At 38.8% G+C, this 20,978-nt stretch overlaps 1 protein-coding gene across 26 annotated transcripts in view; it reads right to left on the reverse strand.

The window, feature by feature from the left end:
• The window catches only part of Synj1 (synaptojanin 1), a 70,565-nt gene that overhangs the window by 37,886 nt on the left and 11,701 nt on the right, over positions 1 to 20,978 (reverse strand). For all 26 annotated transcript variants that reach the window (XM_076943138.1, XM_076943141.1, XM_076943130.1 and 23 more), the window contains exons 3-11: positions 16,417 to 16,503; positions 13,881 to 14,148; positions 10,588 to 10,813; positions 9,795 to 9,878; positions 5,105 to 5,166; positions 4,267 to 4,363; positions 3,121 to 3,290; positions 2,147 to 2,228; positions 52 to 204 (exon numbers count right to left, since the gene is read on the reverse strand). In XM_076943138.1, the coding sequence (XP_076799253.1) occupies positions 52 to 204; positions 2,147 to 2,228; positions 3,121 to 3,290; positions 4,267 to 4,363; positions 5,105 to 5,166; positions 9,795 to 9,878; positions 10,588 to 10,813; positions 13,881 to 14,148; positions 16,417 to 16,503 (1,229 nt within the window). The remainder of the gene's footprint in view (positions 1 to 51; positions 205 to 2,146; positions 2,229 to 3,120; positions 3,291 to 4,266; positions 4,364 to 5,104; positions 5,167 to 9,794; positions 9,879 to 10,587; positions 10,814 to 13,880; positions 14,149 to 16,416; positions 16,504 to 20,978) is intronic.

Consider the following 20,978-nt stretch of genomic DNA (forward strand, 5'->3'; position numbering starts at 1 on the left):
CCTTTCTACAGAGAGGAGAAAGAGGAAAACCAGTGGCAGATCTGGTTCTACCTTGGCCTTCCCTTCAAGGGCTCCAGTGCCTGCGTAGATTTTGCTGATCGAATCGCCATTCACAGACCACATGGACCGGAAAACTTCTTGAAAGCGAGTCACCAACTGAGGTTTTTCAGCCAAGCCCAGAGCTTCCAGCTGTTTGGCTAGCATCTGAAAGAGCAAACAAGGGTTTTTAAGGTAAATATAGCAATATATTCACTGTAATGTGACTTTTTACAACTATTAGAATTAAAGTTAAAATTTATAAATATACAACTCTCAAAGTATTAACACTTTATTGGGCTATATTTGCTACCATTTCAATTTTTTTAAGGTAAAACTTGTAGTTTTTTAAGGTAAAATGGTATTTCAGGAGATTGGAATTAATCTTCTAGCCACCCATCCCAGTTGACCTTGCTCACTACAGAAACTAGCTCACTCCCAACTAATCTATAAAGGAGAGCAAACATATGTACCAAGTTTACCTACATATGAATACATTTTCATTTTGGACTTTGTTCTTGAAGCTTGGGTAATTAAGGTCACATGAACAAGAGAAGTGGCAAGCTGCTCCTACGTGTCATCAAGGAGTTCTGAAAACATCACAGCAGCTTCCTGTACATGCAGTCTATACTGACGGCATGCTTAAAAGAGCTATGGGTACCAACTGCACACTTCACAGGCCTTTGGGAGACAAACCCTCCACAGTGAATGGCAAGAGAAGCATTGTACAGCTACTGATTCATCACTTAGCTATCCCTGCTCTCTTGCTAAGCTCCTTCTCGCTTGCATTATCTTTTCTGTTAGGTGTGGCAATTATCTATAATTACAGAAGATTTAAAAATATATTAAGGCCCCTCAATGAGCACATTCTGTTACTGAGGCTTATGCTAGAGTTATTCTGTGTTTACCTGGGACATAAAATAGCCCAAGGGTCTCCTTTATTGGTTAAACCTTTCAATCTTTAAGAAGTGGGAAAAGCAGATTTCACTTTACTGTTTGTATAACTCTAATTTGGTAATAAGTTTTGTAACTGGCTAACCAACTGTGACTGACAGAGGGGCACATTCTCACATCACACTTTCAATAGCAAAGGTCAACTGAGACAGTTTGGCAGTGAACACTTGGTAAGTTAAGTATAAGAACTCCACTAAGTGCGGGCAGATCCTGTAAACATAGCCAGCCACCAAAAGCCAGGGCCTCAACCAAATCTGAGCCATGTGAATTTATCTAATTACCACTTGCCTTCTTTCATGTCTCATATGTCATAAAAAATGTCAATGATAGGTTTCAAAAAAAATCAAAACAGTAAAAGTTACTTACTTCCATAAAATATATCTCTGCCACTGAGAACTTTATACAACTGGATTTTCATTTTTGAGACAGAATCTCAGCTTCTATAATTAATTAACTAATTCACTGGCCAAATTTAAGATCATTAACTAGAGAAAAAAATCAGTTCCTTTCTATTTGGGCCTTTATAGTTCTTGAAAACTATGTCCTTCCTAATTCAAAGAGAATGCACCACCACCTGATGACCCTGACTTACTGGACAGGGAAGAGCTGGTCAGCTCAGTGCTGCTCCAGTTTACTGACTAGCTGAACTCTGCCTGCACTAGACACATGGTGAGTCAACACTAACATAAACATAAATAATGCCACTTGGATTGAGTTTCAAACTATCAAAAATATAACTCTATAGAAATATACATGTAAAAATAGATTTTAAAATCCTAAATTAAAATCTCAAAATATTCAGCATAAAGTTAAAATCCATGTACACTGTTTCAAGAGACAGGCATAATAATAATAATAATAATAATAATAATAATAATAATAATAATAATAAGCACTACAGTCTCCACACAGGCATCTGTCTAGAGGCATGTTAAAGAACAGTAGAAGGAAATAGTTGACAGCTCTCTGAGCAGATGAAGGGAACACTTAAATCACAAGGGGTTTGAGAGCAGGGGTTGGGTGGGGAGAAAGGCAAGAAATAAAAACAAAAAACAAAGGTCTGTAACAAGGCTCTGGTTCGTTACTTTATACGACTGAGAGACACGGGCTTTGCGAGAGCACTCAGGATGCACAGGGCACAGGCAGTGATCTTTACCTCTAAGCCGAGGAATGCCTGCACACTATTTGTTCTATCCAGACAATCCAAGCAGTTTGTTCGAACTGTACCACTCTGGCACCTGTAACAATTTCGATACAGTTACATGGCTGGTTTACAACGTGTAGAAGCATGAAGGAACTGGCAGCCACAGAGAGGACCACAATAGACACCCTTCTACCTCCCGCTTATACTATTACCGTTTCCAGGCACAGTTAGCATCTACATGTCAACGTTTTATCACATGGTTTTCATTACATTCTACCACACATTTATTTTAACTAAGCCTGAAAACAGGAGATAAATATAATTCAGGTTTATAATCCTACTGTTCTTTCCAAAAAAATAACAAATATTTTGAGAATGTTTTTTTAAACAAACAAACAAGAACTCTTCTACTGACTGCTCTATAAAGCTGCTATAGCATAAAAACACAAATTGAAAAAAGCTAAAAACTTTGATCTTTGTTTATAAGTTTACTTCAATGTAAAATCTGAACTTCAAAACCTTTCAACTTTTTTCTTATTTCATGTGCAACCATTGTAGACAACAAGTAAAAATTTTCCTTTATTTGCATGTAATGGTCTTTACTAGAGTCAAGAATTACTGAAACATCAGCTTCCCTAATAGCATGAAGTCAGAAGCCAGGTGGGTGGCAGCTCACTGCTTCCCAGTCATGTGATCTGGAGCAGCTCCGGCGTACGCCTCCGTTTCCTCAGATGCAGAAGGCACGATCATAGATACTGTTTCTTACAATAAAGACACACACACTGCTGTCCCACATTATACTCTAGATGATGGAACTTATTATTATTTATTGAAATATGGAGAAAAAATCCAAACTTAACATAAAGTATTAAAAATATCTTAAAATTATAAACTGGAACATAAAGAAGAAAAATTAAAAGTTCAATGTTAAGAATAATTTATAGCAATGTTCCAATTTAAAGAGAAGAAGAATAGAACCATCAAACCTTTGAACTTCACTGCCATCGAAATAAAAAAATCCATAATCTAGAAACTTCTGGACTTGTGGTTTGAGAACACTGTGTAATTTTTCTGCCTTTCCTCCTTTAACCATTTGATGATAGTCAAAGGACACCATGTGGATATCAGAAGCGTGTTCAGAGGCTTTCAAATGACTCTGAAAGTAAAACAGCGAATGGTCACATAGTTGTCAGTGTGGTCTATTGCTGCAGCCACCACACACACTAACGTTCCAAGCTGTGGCATAGATAGTTCTCTGAAATTTTGCTAGCCCTCACCCCAAAGCTTTCATTAACACTGGCAGCAAAAGGAACTTTTTAATGCCTAATGGCATCTATTGTCTAAAACCCATATGCTATCCCAGAGAGACTGAGTGGCAAAATTAGTTCAGGTGACCTAATTAATACTTTAGGTTGGTTTAGAAAATAAAATAGTTTCTAATAACCAGTGTTTTATTGTTTTTTTAAAAAGATTTATTGTATTTATTTTTATGTATATAAATACACCATTGCTCTCTTCAGATACACCAGAAGAGGGTATCAGACCTCATTACAGATGGTTGTGAGCCACCATGTGGTTGCTGGGAATTGAACTCAGAACCCCTGGAAGAGCAGTCGGTGCTCTTAACCACTGAGCCATCTCTCCAGCCCCAGTGTTTTATTGTTATGAACAAATTTAGTAAGTACCTTTACCTTCTAAGAATCTAAACTAAGTACCTTAATTTTTAACACCAAGTCTAAACAGAGATTAAAAGACTCATCTTTTATGCCCTCATTCAATACTATGAATACTGTTTAAGTTCACCTTTAAAATATGACTCTCAAAAGCACAATGTTTAATTAATAATAATTTCCTCATAATCTTAAAAAATAGCTAATTAGGTTATTTTTCCACTTAACCAGACTCCCAATTTAACCTTAGAAACTGTTTCTTGCTATTCTATGTACCTTATATAACATAATTCACATCGATCTAACACTGGTTATTTTGCCTATCCTGATTTCTAACAGCCTCTGAGAGTTAAAGGCACCATCACCAGGACCTAACTCCTAACCTAGGAGGTGTTCTTCTTGCACTTTCCTTTGTTTTTATTTCCATTCTAGGTGAGCAGAAGAGAAGGTGGTTGTACTCACCTGGAAAGCCTTGCTCAGCATATGCTCACCTTCCTTAGATCCAAGCAGATTTACTACTATTTGTTTACCATATAAGTCCTTAAGTGTTCGGAAATGCCTATTGATAAAAGACAGAAAACAGCATATAGCCTTCCCCAGTAAATAAGAAACCTACAAAATTTGCTAACTTGGCTACAAATCCATCCTATATGTTCTCAAACCCTTGCATTTATAAAGTTCAGTAAGTTCAATTTTCTCTCTGACTTATGGATGCCATACTCTCATGAGCCTCTAGCTTACTTTCCATTGTGAAGCTAACAACAGACAAGGAGGTCACAGCACATTCGGCCCTTCTGATGACCACGTGCTTCAGGAATAGTCAGAAGGGCCTCCTGACTGGCTCCAGCCCTTGAAGGCTCCCTTAACTGTGGCTTTTCTTCCCATAGTTTCTGTTACCTGAGGTCAATCAAGATCCAAAAATGCTAACACCTGTTCTGACTCTTTCCGGAGAGACGTTACATTGTGCATTCATTTTAGTTCAGTATAGTTATAATTCTCCCATTTTTAATGTATTGAGAATTTCATACATGCATATAATACAATTAGTTATTAATAATAGTTAATCTCTCACTTTGTCTATAAATGAAACTTTAATATATTTATATATGCTCAAGAGAAACTTCAGTGCAAGGTGGTATGGTTAATGTACACCTATATTCATGGTACTACTGAAAAAAAGCAATTATAAAGCAAAAAAAAAAAAAAGGTAATAATAGTTTCCACTATATATAACAATGCCACACAAAGCAAATACAACATGAACCTCATCTACAGTCATACACAAAACAACCAGTTCTACCTGTCAAATGCAGGCGCATTGGCTTCAAAACCTCTTGACATCCGAACACGATGGGATCCCACCTTAGGAAAGAAAAATGACTTAATCATTACCCAAACCACTATCAGGACAAAAGAAACATCACCACTTGCAATCCAACTAATTCATTTAGTGAACACAGTAAATGAAAGGCCTGGTCCTCACTTGTGGTAATTTGTTTAGAGTTCAAGTGCCCCCTATTCCTAGTCGTAAGAAGCAGTCTCATATAAAAAGAATGCTGCCCAGGGATGCTGGCACACAGCTGTAATGCCAGCACTCATCTTTACACTGACTGAAACAACAACAAATCACCCTATTTGTACAAACTTAGATTTAAAAAGTAACATCAGAGTTTAGCTTAGTATTATTTGTCGAGTGAACCATCTAAACTTAGCATATAACAGAGAAGGTTTTTCTGTTTTATATTTTATAAGGCTTAACAAAGATAGAAAGAAAAATATATGTAAAGTGGAACAGCCAACACTCAAAATTTCCTTTTTTGAAAAAATTTATTATATATATATATAATAAATTTTTTTAATATATATATATATATATATATATCCTCTGTCTTCAGACCAATAGAGGGCATCAGATCCCATTACAGATGGTTGTAAGCCACCATGTGGGTGCTGGGAATTGAACTCAGGATCTCTGGAAGAGCAACCAGTGCTTTCACCCACTGAGCCAAGTCTTCAGCCCCATCCATGACATAGAAAGACTAGGAAGCTGGGCATGGTGGTACACTTTTAATTCCAGCACTTGGGACTCACAGCTAGGAAGAATGCCTCAAATTCAAGACTAAAGTGATCTGCATGGCTCCAGGCCAGGGCCACACAGTGTGACCCTGTTTAAAAAAAAAAAAAAAAAAAAAAAAAAAAAAAAAAAAAAAAAAAAAGCAAAATCAATGACACACGTCTTTGATCCTCATAGTGGTCATGTATGCTGTAAATGACAAAAGGAAATAGAAAAGAAAAAAGAACAAGCTACACCCACTAGGAAATACTCATTAATAGCGATTTTTTGATGGAAGAGATTTTTTATTGTTTTCATACATACTATTTACCTTATTTCAAACTTAAATATATATTCTGTTTAAGTTCTATGTAACTATTTTTTTTTTAAAAAGTTTCAGATGAGAGATTTACATTCCTGACCAAAATTTCTACTTTCCCAAGGAGCCTATTACTAACAATGTCCACGTGTCTTTTTCTCTATAATGGTAAAGACTCTAGTTATCTCAACTCAGTAAAACTCCAAACACATTAAAGAACAAACCAAACCAAACCAAACCGTTCCTTCCTAGAGCTGAAAAGATGGCCCCATGGTTAAGAGCACCGGTTGCTCTTCCACAGGACCTGAATTCAAGAAGCAGCCATGTCTGGTAGCTCACAAATGCCTGAGGCTGTAGACTCAAAGTAGGGAACCTGGATACAAGTGTTGTGTGTGTGTAAGTTTCCTATTGTGCTCCCCCCAAGCCCCCAATACAAAGAAGAAAGTAATTTCTTCCTGTAGACTCAGATTTTTCGGGCCAATCTCATGGCCACATAAACAGCACATTTTGCAGAATTTAAAATGTTATGCTAGGGGCAAAAACAAGATGGAGAATATCTGCCTATCATGGGTTATACTTCTTTTTTCACACAGGCAAGAGGAGGGACTGAGAAAGACCTAACAGATGCCAAAGCTTTACTTGGAAACATTTCTGAGACGTCAGGCTCAATGTTTTCCAGAAGTCTTTCCAGCTAGCACAAGAACAAAGCGCCTTGCTGAGCAGGAGCTCTGCTGTCATTAGGTCGTCTGACAAGGAAACGAGACAACAGAATAAGCTCTGCTACTTCTTCAGCTCCACAGCTCAGAACTGTAAACCCAGCCTCGGGAGGTGGACACAAGAGGACCACAAGCTCCAGACAGCACACCACCATAAACCAACGAACAAAGTCAGTCCCTAAAATAAATTCTCCTCCTGAGAATACACAAAACACATAAGAACCATTTACAACACCCCTAAAGCAAGAGTCCTAGTTTTGTTCCACAGAAGTTAATCCTTGGCATGGTGTTTTTATTTTTGAAAATCAATACCTATTTTTATACTTTCTTAAAAATAAATAATGTATTTTCATTCCTTTATTACCACTCTTTTAGAACAATAGAGGAAATGTTTTAGTACAAAATATATTCACAAAAAGAGTCCATTCTCAGGAGGCTAAGGCAAGATAACTGTCATGTTTTCGAGGCCAGCCTGGGCTACATAGTGCTACACCAGCCAGGCCTATATTGCAAGAACCGTTCTCAAAACAAAAGCAAAGACCAATCTTATTCTAAAGAAAAGTAAATAACTGTGAAAAACAGAATCAGGCATCCCTCCCCAATGAGTCAACAACAGACCAGCTGGGTCATAATTTAGGAGAATTCTTAGAGTATCTCAGTTACTCAAAATGTACTGTCTCTATGAAGAAACACATAAGTTACAACAGGAAAGTTTTCAGAGAATCTTAGCCAGAAAGATCCTCTGTGAGGTGAGACCACACAGGAGAAGGAAGAAGCAAAGTTCAATCTAAGGGGGCTCCTTTGATGTAGCTATTCAGGATCCAATTTTACTAAACAATCAAATACCTTCATTCAAAACTTCCTGAAGAACGCAGGGCCTGTAAATCAACCACTGTTCCTCAAACAAAAGCACTCACCTTGGATCAGGCTCGGGCTTTAGGACTGACTGTTCTTAAAGCATGTAATCAACTATTCACCAAAGATCTCAAAGGCATAAGAAAGTGAGGCTGGACTGGCATCCTTTTCTGAGAGAGTCAGGGAGCTGCCCTATGCTTAAAACAGTCTACACCTGGCTGGATGTGGTAACACACATCTTTAAAACCAGCACTAGGGAGGCAGAGGTAGGTGGATCTCTTTGAGTTCAAGGCTAACTTGGTCTACATACAGAGTCTCCAGGCCATCGAACTACAGTGAGACGCTGCCTCAAAATGAAAAAACAACAAAACAAAATAAAAACCCACCACTTTCCAAACAAAACAAAACCCCCAAAAACCCTCACAACCAGTCAGACTAGTCTTGACAATAACTAAGATTTTTAGCAAAACAGAACAAGTATTCATTGCATTGTTAGTCCTTGGCATACCTTAAGAAAACTAACAGTGGAAAAATTCAGAGGCCTCCAGTTTCTACAGGGGAAGCAAGGCTTCGTTTTCAGTATCATTCTTAATCCTAACTGAGACTCTGTCTGCTAGATCACACACACCAGAGGCCTACAATGAACATGGCTCTTTAAAGCACTAAGCACTTCTCAATATAAGTCATGTAAGAATATACTTCTGAAAATAACTTAATATCATAGCCTTATATTTTAAAAACATTTTGTAAAGATGAAGTAATTATGTTTTTAAAAATGAACTTAAAGATCATCAGGAATAGCAGGGCAGTGGTGAGCAACGCCTTTAATCCCAGCACTTGGGAGGCAGAGGCAGGTGGATTTCTGAGTTTGAGGCCAGCCTGGTCTACAGAGTGAGTTCCAGGACAGCCAGGCTACACAGAGAAACCCTGTCTCAAAAAACCAAAAAAAAAAAACCAAAAAAAAAAAAAAAAAAAAACAAAAAAAAAAAAAAAAACCCAAAAAAACAAAAAACCCCAAAAACCAAAAAACCAAACAACAACAACAAAACAAAACAAAACAAAAACAACAACAACAAAAAAAAACCCAGAAGATCATCAGGAATATTCTGAAAATGATGAGACATCACAGGTTACAAAGCAAAGGTGGGTCACACATGTCACTGAGACAGCAATGGCTAACCCCGATGTGCTGCTGTGTGCCAGGCACGGCTTTACATGGTTTTAATTTAGTCTACATAGCAACCCCAGATTTACAGATGAGGAGACTGAGACAGACAGAGGAATTCAATCACTTGTGCAAGATCACCTAGTTAGCAATGGTAGGTAGAGAAACGGGTGCAAACAAGTCCAGGAACAGAGACTTTTTTCAGCTACCAAATTCTCCTGCTTTTTAAAAGAGTAACTCATTCTACACTAAAATAATGAGAAAATAATGAAAAAAATTTTAAATCCTTGAAATTTAAAAAAATTAAACAGGCTCCTAAGTTGCTACAGTTATGTCATGTGGTTTGAATGTGCTCTGTCCCTTAAGGCTTGGATGCCTGGGATGTCTGGTGCCCAGGGCAGCAGTGTTGGTGATGGTGTGGAACAGTTAAGAAGCAGGGCCTTGTGGGAGTCTTTAGACTACTGGGAGAAATGCCCTGGGAGGGAATGCTGGCTTCCTGTGGTGCCTGAACTGAATATGCGACTCTGTCTCTGGCTGCCTGTTAATGACATTTGTGATGCTGTCAAGTGTCACGCCGCTTTACCATGGGCCTGTCCAATTGTGACCTCTGATCTCTAAAATTACGAGCCAAAATAAAAATAAGACTTTTTTCTTTCTAAAACTGGCCTAACTACAATGAATCACTGCAGTAATATAAAAGCAGCTGATACAGAACTGAAAGGAAGAGTGACTAGAGAAGACGCTCTGCAGAGCCTCATGTGTGAGTATTACACACGAGAGAATGATCAGTAAACCTGAAGAACTATGTTGAAAATTGTCAATATGAAAATTTTCAAAAGAAAACAACAATAACAACAAAACACCTGGCTGTCAGGCACATACTTGCAACCCTGGTTGCTCCCAGAACAATGGAACAGATCCTCGGATTTGTATGAAGGAAGAAACACAGTCATCTAAGTATATAACCTACAAAAAAAATTCCAAAGAGAAAACTGTTAATTCTGTATTAGAAAAGCAGCTATTAAAGTCTCTGCACTTGATGACCACTTATATGTAAACTGTCCTCATCAAAGCAATCAAAAACAGAATACTAAGATTTTCAGTTAGTGATAATATTGAACAAGAAAACAATAAAATATAAAATTCACATTTAAAAAAGAAAGTCCTTTTTAATCTCACTGTTATATACATATACCCTTACATTTCTTTTAATTTGTTCCTTAGCTTTTTTATATTTTCCAAAACCCAATTTAAAGAGCTGAGTTGGGGTGTGTTATAGCCTGAAACTTTACAATTATATACTTCCACAGCCAAATGTTCTAACTTTAAAATTTTAGGTAGTACATATCTGTAAATTGAACTTATTTTCACATAAAATATTTTTATTAAGCTATCTTGCTCTATAATTGAAGATTTTACAATTCACTGTCAAATGTAGAGCACTGACTGGGTAACAATACTACTTAATTAGTATTATATACCTGTGTAAGTTTGTTCTAGAAAAGCCTTTCTTAAGGCCAATAAGTAGTCAAGAACATCAACATTATAAGTGCCCAAATATATTTGGAAACTCAGGTAACTCTTACCTAGCACCTCCTGTGTCCCTCACAAGTCCATTACCCTAGTCCTTCCTGGGTCTCTTTTACACAGCAAGAAATATAAAGCACTATGTTACCTGCTCTGTTTCTACAAAGTTGGCAACATGGCCATCATCATTTGTTCCCCGGACGTTGAACCTTGTCCCAGCTCGTTCACAGCTTAGCCTTGAAATGAGGCAAGCTTTTGCCTGTTTATGGGCAGCATAGATTGTCCTAATCTCCACGCCTCCACACATGAGCCGTAGCAACCAGTCATCACAATTCACACCATAGTGCTTGAGATGCAAATGCAAAGACTGATTCCTACGGGAAGAAGAAGTGAGTGCATTAGGTTACCAAAGTACAAAATGGCACAGCATAAATGTTATAACATTAGCATATTATTATTACAAGGCTCCCAAATAAAGAATATATTTACATTGCTATGCTAAAAGCAAGGTTATGAAATGCTGAAATGCTGATTCCTAATCAGGTGAGCTAGTGAACTAAAAACCTGTGGTTTGAGTATTGGTAAATCATTTCTAGTGCATAAACGACAGCATGCACAGAACTTAACTTGTCCAAAGGGGTTTTGCAAACACAGCCTACTTTAAAGAAACTTACATATAAGTCTTATATATAAAGAGACTTATATATAAGGCTATATTTTAATTAAGTTTAAATAGCCAGCATAGTTAGTAGCTTTCATCACACAATGTAAGGCACAGTGTTTTCTGTCTCCAAAAAAATTTTTTATTTCAGTTTTGGTCACGGAATCCAGGACCTCACTCACACTATAGTAAACGCTTTATTACTAAGCACACCCACAGACTTGTCTAAAGACTGTAGAACTGCAGGTATCAGATAAGGCCTAGTTCACAAATTTGAAGGGAAAAATGTTTTATTCTAGCAAAGACACAGCCCAATGGTCAAAAACAAAAGATAAAAATATTTAGTGTTGCAATGACTAAATCACGAATGGAGGAGTGAGCCCTACCAAGTTAGTCTTTTCCCGTTGCATAGTATTGTTCAGAAGTCTGCCTCTATTGGAACTTTAGTCTTCCACAGAACACATATGGAAGACTCTGGAATATTCTAGGAAACCCACTAAAAAAGATGCCTTTCAGCAAATGACTCCATCAGTTCAAAAGTTACTTTTCTATATTATTGTAAGCTCAGAGTTTTAAGATACTGACCCATTTTAAAAGGACTTCAAGTGTTTTACAATGCCTTGGCATCTTACAAAAAGAGAACAGACATGTAACCATGCCTTCCTGAACACAATAACAAGGAACAGTAACAAGGAACAAAGCTGTCTTTCAGTTAACAGTAGGTGGAGGCCATGCACACTTTTTATAGACCAGCTACCATCCTAAACCTTCCGGCTGTCTACAAAGCAAACTGGGATGCAGCTGAGTGATGACCACTACCAGGATCACGAGAAGTCCGATAGCCATTACTTATTAGCTAATACCATGACTTCTGCTCTCATAGCATTATTTACACTGATCTGAGGCAAACCTCAACCAATTATGACCCAATATGTCCAAAGATCAAGCAAGGGCTGTGAAATGGTGCAGACAAGTGATGTAGTTGTCCTCGGTTAACTGGAGCTTGGATCTGAGGCACTGGGAGCAGGTAGCTTTTCTCTACTCTGCTGTCAGTTTACATTTTCTCTTACTGTCAATGCATTGCTGTATTATTCTATTAACATTTATGCCAAGTCTTGAGTAGTAGCAGCTTAAACTCTCTAATGAAATGTAACTATAACTATAGTTTTTGAAAGAGGTGTTTGGCAGTCTAGCTGCAAAGCTTACTATATATCTCTCAAAGGAAAAAAAGACAAAGCTACAATGATGTGAATTCTAAAACTTCCATTTTTTTCTAGACAAAATTAAACTCAAGTATTTCAATCTTTAGCAAAACACAAGTTCAATTTATTGACCCACTAGATGACCCCCCTACCCCAGGCTAAGATCTAAGCATGTTCTGATCCCAACCTTTAATTAACAAAAAGAAAGAAAAAAAGAGAATTATTTCTACTAATTAACCTTTGCAAATGCAATTGCACCTGCTTGGATTTCTACTGTGACGAGGAAGCTTTTCTCTGTCCGTCTGAGACGGAGGTCAGGGTGAGTGAGTTTTCTCTGTCCGTCTGAAACGGAGGTAAGGGTGAGTGAGGACAGAAAGGCATGGCCATCTGACCCAGCTGGACCACGACTATTTATTTCAAGGGCTTCAGGGTTTCCCACTAGAAAAAAAAACCATAGGATTGATAAAGGCTTCGCTCTGGAAAGCCTGTGTGTGCATGCTTGACAAAAGTCCATTCCATCTGGTCCTCCTCTCCTCTGCCAAGCCTGAGTCCCTGACAGCGTGCTCTACAGTCTCCGTTTATTCTGCCCTCTCTGCTCCACTCTCTCTCTCCTTTGAGTCAAGACTTTTCCATATAAGCTATGAGGTTTGTCTTCTCTCCTCGAGCTGTCCTTAACTTGGAGTCCTCTGACAGTGGGCAAATGTGTCAGACCAGAACGAACAACCCAAGAACCACACATGATGCTGACAGTGAGAGGGAGGATAACCTCAGAAGCAAATGCCTGAATCTGAAGACAAAGGTCGAGAGCACTGTCCTGAAGGTTTTAGCCTTACAATGTGTGTTAATATGGTATTATAATTTCTATATGCATTAAAGAGAAGACACCACTGATACTGGCCACAGACAACAGGAGAAGCACCATAACTAGAAACACTGAAATCCAGTCTGCTACAATAAAGCCACACAACTTTCAGTCTGATGTGTTCTGCTCAGCATTTGTGCTTGCCCATAGCCTGGCACAGTAGCAGCATCATGTACCATACCCTGCATCCCCAAGTGTTAGTTAGTTACTGCTGTGCTAGATTGTGTCCCAATGCAGTATTTCCTCAGAGCCTGCTGCTCTCACAGCAAGATCCTCTCCTCAGGCTAGATGTGCTCAGCTGCCTACTGTGCACAAAGTATTCAATTTCCAGCACCACAAAAAGAAAGAGGATCAGATACTTAGAGTCTTGACATGGAAAATGAGGAAATGCTGCTTACACTGTGGATCCTGTAAGGGGTGAGGCTCAGGACTGACTGACACTACACTACAGATGCCACAGATGAGCGGTTCTGAGATGTAAGAACGGCTCAGTCCAGATCAGCAAGAGCACCTAATTGCTTCAACCCACATGGCAACTCCATCAAGGTGCCTCCATGCTCTGCTGCAGGCGCGGGGGAGGAAAGAGCACACACTCATCAACCATTTCCAACTTTTGTGCTCTCCAGAAACAGCTACCGTGGAGCACATTATGCCCCAAATCTCTGAGCTATCACAGAGTAAATAATCACAAAGGAAGAAAGATACTACAGACTCACCAGAAAAACCTATTGTCAGTTGTGTGCTCTTGCACGCTTCGATGTGCATTCAGACTCAGATCTAAGCTGACTCCAGATGCAGACCATGCAAAGTAAAAGTTTCCTGAGTTCAAAACTTTCCGTACTTCTGAAATGCGGTCCTCATCTGAAGCATCAACTCGAAGTGATATAAACTCAGTGGAAGTAACTCGGAAAACTTCAGACTCTTGAATTTTCCCAACAGACATGCATCCAGTGACTAGGACTAGATAATGCAGCATGGTATCACCTGCAAAAAACAAAGATTTTACTGGATACAACACCAATGTTTTCAAGCTTATAGCTTCAAGTTACATAGTTTCTTCTGACTTCTTTCTGTGTTTCTATCTTTAAAAACTTATATTGTAATTTTTTTGTTTCTTTTTTTTTTGAGACAGTCTGTCTATGTTGCATAAACTTAGAAGTCCTACTCCTCTGGCCTCAACCTACCACACACAGGGATGAGAGGAGTACCACCATGTCTGGTCATTCTGATTATTCATCAATATGTTTAAATTTACAACTACAGGTATTTTTTTTAAAGGGGAAAAATTCTTGTTTAAATACATTCAGTATGTGAAGCACTAAAATATTAACGAGATAATGTCACATTTACAAAGTCATTTCTATATTTAATCTGAGGTTACAAAATCTATATAAAAAAGTCGCCTTCACTACCTTACCGATGGGCAGGAAGTTCAGACAAGACAGTGAATGTCCAAGCTGCTTGTAAATGGTTACGTTTAAAAATGGCGTGTAAGTCAGTGAGCAGAAGACGGCAAAACATGGGAACCAGGCCTTGCTGACAATTTATTAAGCAATCTGGTTCATGAAAACTTTCAGACTTTGTGTGGTTTTGTTTTCTTTCTTTTATTTTTGTGGCAAAGGGATGATACTGGAGTTCATTCTGTGGCCCTAACTCCTGAATACTAGGATTTTTAAATTTTTCATGTAATGGCAACAAAAATCTTATGAAATTAAGAGTTAGCAACAAAGGCACTGGCACAGGCAGAAATAGCTCTAAATCATGGCTCTTTACTTACCATCCAGACTAAACTGAGTGGCACGACCAACTGTAATATAATTCCCTATGAAATGGAATTAAAACATTTATTTCATCATTACTTGAGAACAGTAAACAATCCAGCAGAGTCTTTTGCATATGACAGATTAATAACAAGGGTCAATCTCCACTTGATAGGCCAGTGTTGCTCAAAGCAGAGTCCATCAGCTCTTGGCAGCACATAATAAGTGCCTGAATTGTAATGAAAACCTACTGTATAACTAAATCCCCACTTTAATTTACTTACTTTAAAAAAAAAAATTCAAAGTTAGACTTCATCAAGGAAGAAAACCACATGTTGTATATGCATGATAACACAAGCTTACTGTCCCACACAGGCCATTAAAAACATGGTCGAGGGCCAGTCTCCGAACTATACTGCAAGTCATACAAACTGCTAATCATAAAAGTGACATGGTAGACCATGGTAACATTAAGTCAGGGCTGAAGAGATTGCTCAGTAGTTAAGAGTCTTGCTCTTCCAGAGGACCCAAGTTCAATTCCCATCACCCACACGGTGGCTTTCAACTAACTGTCTGAACTCTAGTCCTGGGGGATCTGACACTCTGTTCTTAATTCAGTAGGCTGCCTGTGCGTCTTCTACAGACATGTGTGATGTGCATCAAACACTCACACATATAAAAGTAAATGATTTTAAGTTTAAAAGAACATTAAATAGCAGGCATTTCTGAATCTAAAACAGATGTCTTTCCTACAACATACTAGGGGAATCAGTGTGTTTCCACACAGACACATATTCCTTAATATGCTGAAAAGAAGAAAGATAATGCTTTCATTTTCTGCTGATATATTTCAACCGAACACTGTCCTGGGATCCTAAAACTGTCACAAGTCTATCTAGGAAAGCAACATATGAGATTAGCCTAATTATTTTTATTGTCTGTGTAGGAGTGTTTTCTCTGCATCTATCTATGTGCACCACATGTAACCCTGAAGTTATATATGGTTGTGAGCTACTATATGGGTACTGGGAAGCAAACCTGGGTCCTCTGCAAGAGGACCAAGTGCTCTTAACCACTTAGTCAGAGAGCTGCCAGGAAAGGCAGTCTGTTTCTTTAATGGTGTGATCTCTGATATACTGATCACACACCAGGGATAGATCCCACAGCCAAGGAATGGCTGACCAATGCATAGGTTTGAGAGAGGAATGGGGGAGGGAGGGACAGAGAGAGATTGAGAGACAGAGAGAGAAAGAGAAAGAGAGAGAGAGAGAGGGGGGAAGGAGGGAGAGTTTGTTGGGTGAGGATGGAGGGATAGATCTGGAAGGAGTTGGAGGGTTGAATATGATCAAAATACACTACATGAAATTCTTAGTTAATAAACATATTTAAAAAGATTATCCTAATGAATGTTTAAAAGGCAGCCTCTCTCATCTTCAGAACTATAAAAAAAGGAATGAAAAAGTAGATGAACCACACTGAATAAAAGACTTACCAAGATTTAATCGTAAAACTCCCAGAAGTCCATATGCATCCAGTACTTTGGCATATGTGCCTTTAATAGCCTCCTTTTCTGCAGATGCTGGTAAAAATAATCATTGAAAACATTAGAATCTATTTAGTTATAAAGCCAGATTTGAAACAAAATTTCAAAATGTGATACTTTTCCCCATTTATTTATCTATTTATCTATCTTCTCTTCTCTCTCTGTTTTCAGACCAGCATTACTTGGTTTTCCCCTAGGTCCCTGGGCTATCCTGTCTCTGGTTCCAGACCACTCAAGCTGTGTCAGGTCTGGGTTCACTTCGTGCAGTGAGCCTCGAGTCAAATCAGTCGTTGGGGGGGGGGGGGGGGTTTACTCCTGCAAGCTTTGGGCCACCATTACCCTAGCAATATCTCACAGGCCAAACAGTACTGTGGACAAATGTGCCACCATTACCCTAGCATATCTTACAGACTGGACAGCACTGTGGACAAAGGGCTGTGGCTGGCTTTGTGTTTACATCACTCTTGAAAATGTGCAGAATGCCTTTCTGTACCAAGGATGCTGTAACCTAGAGATAAAGGCTCTCTGGGGCACCAGCTCAGTATCTCCATGTTTGATAGAGGTGTTCTCGCCTAACAGCAGTGTATTACATTAAGTCTTTTGTTCACCTAGTAGAAGAACTTTCTTACTGGAGTTACATAATTCCAACCATCTAATGAGTCTGTCTTCTTGTTGATAGCCTGCTTTACTCACCTTTTATCCTTGACACCTAGAATAGTGCCTGAACACAGAAGCTGACATGGCACTGCTTCACCACACAGTTCAGCATGGCAGTGGGGCAGGCTTTTCTGACTTTCTCTCTCTTCCTTTGCTCTAAGCTGAGGCAAACTTCCTAATGAGCTCAAGTCAGACACTAGTTTCCCTAGGGCAGGCTACTATGACTAGTCTACTGATGAAATAAAAGGCAACAAAAATATCCTGGAGGTTTAAAGGAAAAACCTTCCTAGCGCTTAGTAGGTACACATTTAAGATATAACAAAGAACCAAAGAGAAATAAAGCACATCTGGTATTCCAGAGAATTTCAAATAACTCATTCTGAAGTGTGAAATCCACTTAACCTACTGCCCTTGTTTTCTGTCCCACTGTTCCCTGGCTCACGGTGGCTGGTAGGTCATGTGTTTCCCTGTCCTCATCACACTTAGCCTCCTCCCTCTCCTCTGTCCACACCACAACCACAGAACCCTTGGCAGAGCTCCTGTATGCTGCTCTAGGAAAGCAGGTAAGCAGATTGCTCTGACCTCGAATTTCCTGTCTATCTTCTCTGCTGACACAGGCTCTTCTCAACCTACATCTTACCCAAGATTCCTTGCCAATTCCTTGCATTCCAGACTCTTATTTTAAAGCTCTTCCCTAGAGTTCCACAAAGTACCTCCCTGCCCTATCTGCCCCTCACCGTGCTGTCTACTCACACTTCTTCCTGTAATCTCACTCTGGCCAGCTGGTGACCTGTGCTCAGCTAGCTGGCAGCACGAAGGCTAAATGACTCAGTTAACACCACCACACTCTCTATGCTCATTACTAAGTGTGGGCCTTCCTGTAACCAGTATGAACCTGGAGTGGGGAAGAACTGTAGCATGATGGGGAATGGTGTCTTATTCCACATGCCTAGCTGTCCTGGCATTATAATGTTCCCTGTGTCTACAGAACTTATATCTAATGGTCAACTCAAATATAAAATTGTACAACAAAAACTGAATTCTGTTTTCTAAAGGAACCAGAGCTGCCTTTCTTAAACACTTCCTCATTCAGTGTACCATGGGTGAGGCTGGGAGCGGATCTCAATGGCAGAACACTCACCTAACCCTTGCAAGGAGAAGATTTTTTTTTTTTTTTAAAGTTTTTATACTACATACACAAAAGCAGATGGTCAAAACAATTGCTCAATTTCTTATGGCAGAAAATGTAGTTTCCAGGTCAGACTGTTCTACAGAGCAGGCTACATGCTGTGTGAATTTAAAATATTATTGATGACACAGGAATGCAGGAATAACTGATGTATTAGTGTCGGCAGCAATCATCATTAGGTTCAATGACCACAGCCAGCAAGAGTTAACAAGAAATGTAATTTAATATTAAGTCAGTCTCTTCCCATATGAATAGTCTCTGTAACCTAAATTATCATGAAACAAATATTCTCTCCTAATAACTATTTTCTTCTCAATTGTACAACAAATAAATACGGGCCCAATGATCATCCTTCTGTTGCTGTCACCTAGCTTAAACATGTCAGTATATGCCAAGCCACTTAATTATGTGTATTTCAGAGTTATCTTCTGAGCGAGTGCTCTCTCTCTGACAAAGTGGATGAGATTACACTTTTCCTGCCATGAGTTTTTGTTTTCCTCTTAAACTATTACCAGCAACTTACAAATGGTATTGCAGCTAAAGAACTTGTTTATTATCTCTGAGATTGTTATGGCACTAACACTAGGCCAGGTGTTTACGTGCATTATTCAATTTTCATAGTACCCCAAGGACAAAGCTACAATTTCCATTTGACACGAGGAAATTGGCTTAAATCAGTTACTAATTGTCTGAGTCTAAGGAGCCAGCATTAGAGAAAAGAGAGCTTTTTTTCCTCATTGTTACATGTTCAACAGTACTGAAAAATGTAGAAAAAAAAGATTTTATTTTATGAGACCTTGTAAAATATACCAAAAGAGATTATATGAGGGTTAATCATGATCACCGTTCCACTTCCCCGACAATCCCATTTTAGAAAATAATATAAGCATATCAAGATTATGTGTATGACCTTTAGATAAAACAGGAAAAAAAGCCCTTGACAATACCTAGCACAATCCTTCCCATTTTCCTTCCCTTCTCAGTACTTCTTGGCACACCAGGCTTCAGCCAAAATTAGTCATCCTCTGTCTACTTGTCCTGTACGCTCTTCTCTTCCTCTGTGCAGAGTGTCCTCTCCATCTGGAATAGCTACTAGTCATCCCCCTATTGTCAAATATTACCCATCCTTCAATCTCCTTGAAAATGCCACTTCCTGGAGTCTTGGCCATATCACTCAATTAGAAGTAAATTTTTCTTTTTATTCTGTATTTCAGTCACTTGTATACCAATAGCAACAGAAGCCAGGCTTCATTGTTCCCTACCTCAGCATGATACCAAGCTAACAGACATCCCGGCTGCACTAGATACTCGTTTCTCAGGCAAAACAAACCAAGAGCTTACAGCACAAAAGGACATGTTTTGCTAACTTTAAAACAACACATTTTACAAAGAGCTTTCCCTTCTCAGGAAAGACTCCCAATATCCTCACTGTGGAAGTTCCCATTTGACAACCCTCTCAGGTGTGTGAGTGGGGGAGGATGGTAGATGTGGGGAACACAGGACTGTTAAATAACTGCCAACCAGGGTGCAAACAGTGGAGTTCATGAAGCAGCAGAGAGAAAGAAGGAATGGAAATCAAGGTTGGGGAGGTAGGTGATACAGAAGCCCAGCTCACTTTCCTGGCCCAGGGTCCACTGTGCTTTCCTGAGAGGAATAAATTGTCTTTTGTGCAGAAGGTTGTCTGTTTTCTTTCCTATTGTTGGTGTTTATTAAACAAACAAAGCATTAGGAAAAGTGAACCTCTGTACAAGTTGTTGATTTTTAACCACAAGTGGGTATGATTTCCCAAGGAACTCATTGTTTTAGGAGTGACTCTGAGCCAGTCAAGATTCAGTAGTTCATCTAAGGTAACGGGGCTGTGCCTTTACAGTTCACGTATTTAAAATACTTAAGCAAAAGCAAATCTTGGCTTCTAACATATGACTGCCACCATACACTAGGGATAAATGGTAACTCAATCACACAAGGGAATATTTATTTAAAAGGAATAGCTTATTTAAAGGGAATAACTCTTCTCCCCATGCCACAATTAGCCTGTCACTCATTTGGATATACATACTTTCTTATGCTTCAAGCATGGGGTCTCTAAGTACACAGACCCATCTCATGCACAGACCACTGTGCTCACTGCTTCTCCATCTGCATTTTAAATGTATCTTCACATCACTAACATTAACATCTGAAGGCTTTCAAATTCCCACTGCTAGACAGCATACCTATCAATAAGGTCAAAGAACAGAATTTTAAACAAGATAAGTGCAATAAACATTTATTCTCATGAAAATATCTTTGAGGCACCAGGACACAATCTGAATGCTAATTATATATTCAGTCTTTTTAGAATTTTAAATTCTGTTAAATTTTCAGATGTCTTTGATGATGTCATAGTTAGGTTTCCTAAATGAACAGAGAGTCTCCTGGTGCACTCCTGCATCCCCAGCCTTCAGAGACTAAGCCAGGAGGCTCTCAGAGAGCTCACAATGACTTTCCATCAGAAAAGCTACTAATAGCAACACTCTGCCCAGATCTTTTAAAAACACATGCTGAAATATTTATGATGCATAACATTCACATCTTCATCGTAACTCTATCATCTAAACAGCAAACAACAAAGCTGGTACATTATCCTAGACCAGAACATTAAGTTACTTGTATCAAATTAAAA

The sequence above is a fragment of the Arvicanthis niloticus genome, chromosome 12, assembly GCF_011762505.2.
Source record: "Arvicanthis niloticus isolate mArvNil1 chromosome 12, mArvNil1.pat.X, whole genome shotgun sequence".
In the NCBI taxonomy this organism is placed as follows: domain Eukaryota; kingdom Metazoa; phylum Chordata; class Mammalia; order Rodentia; family Muridae; genus Arvicanthis; species Arvicanthis niloticus.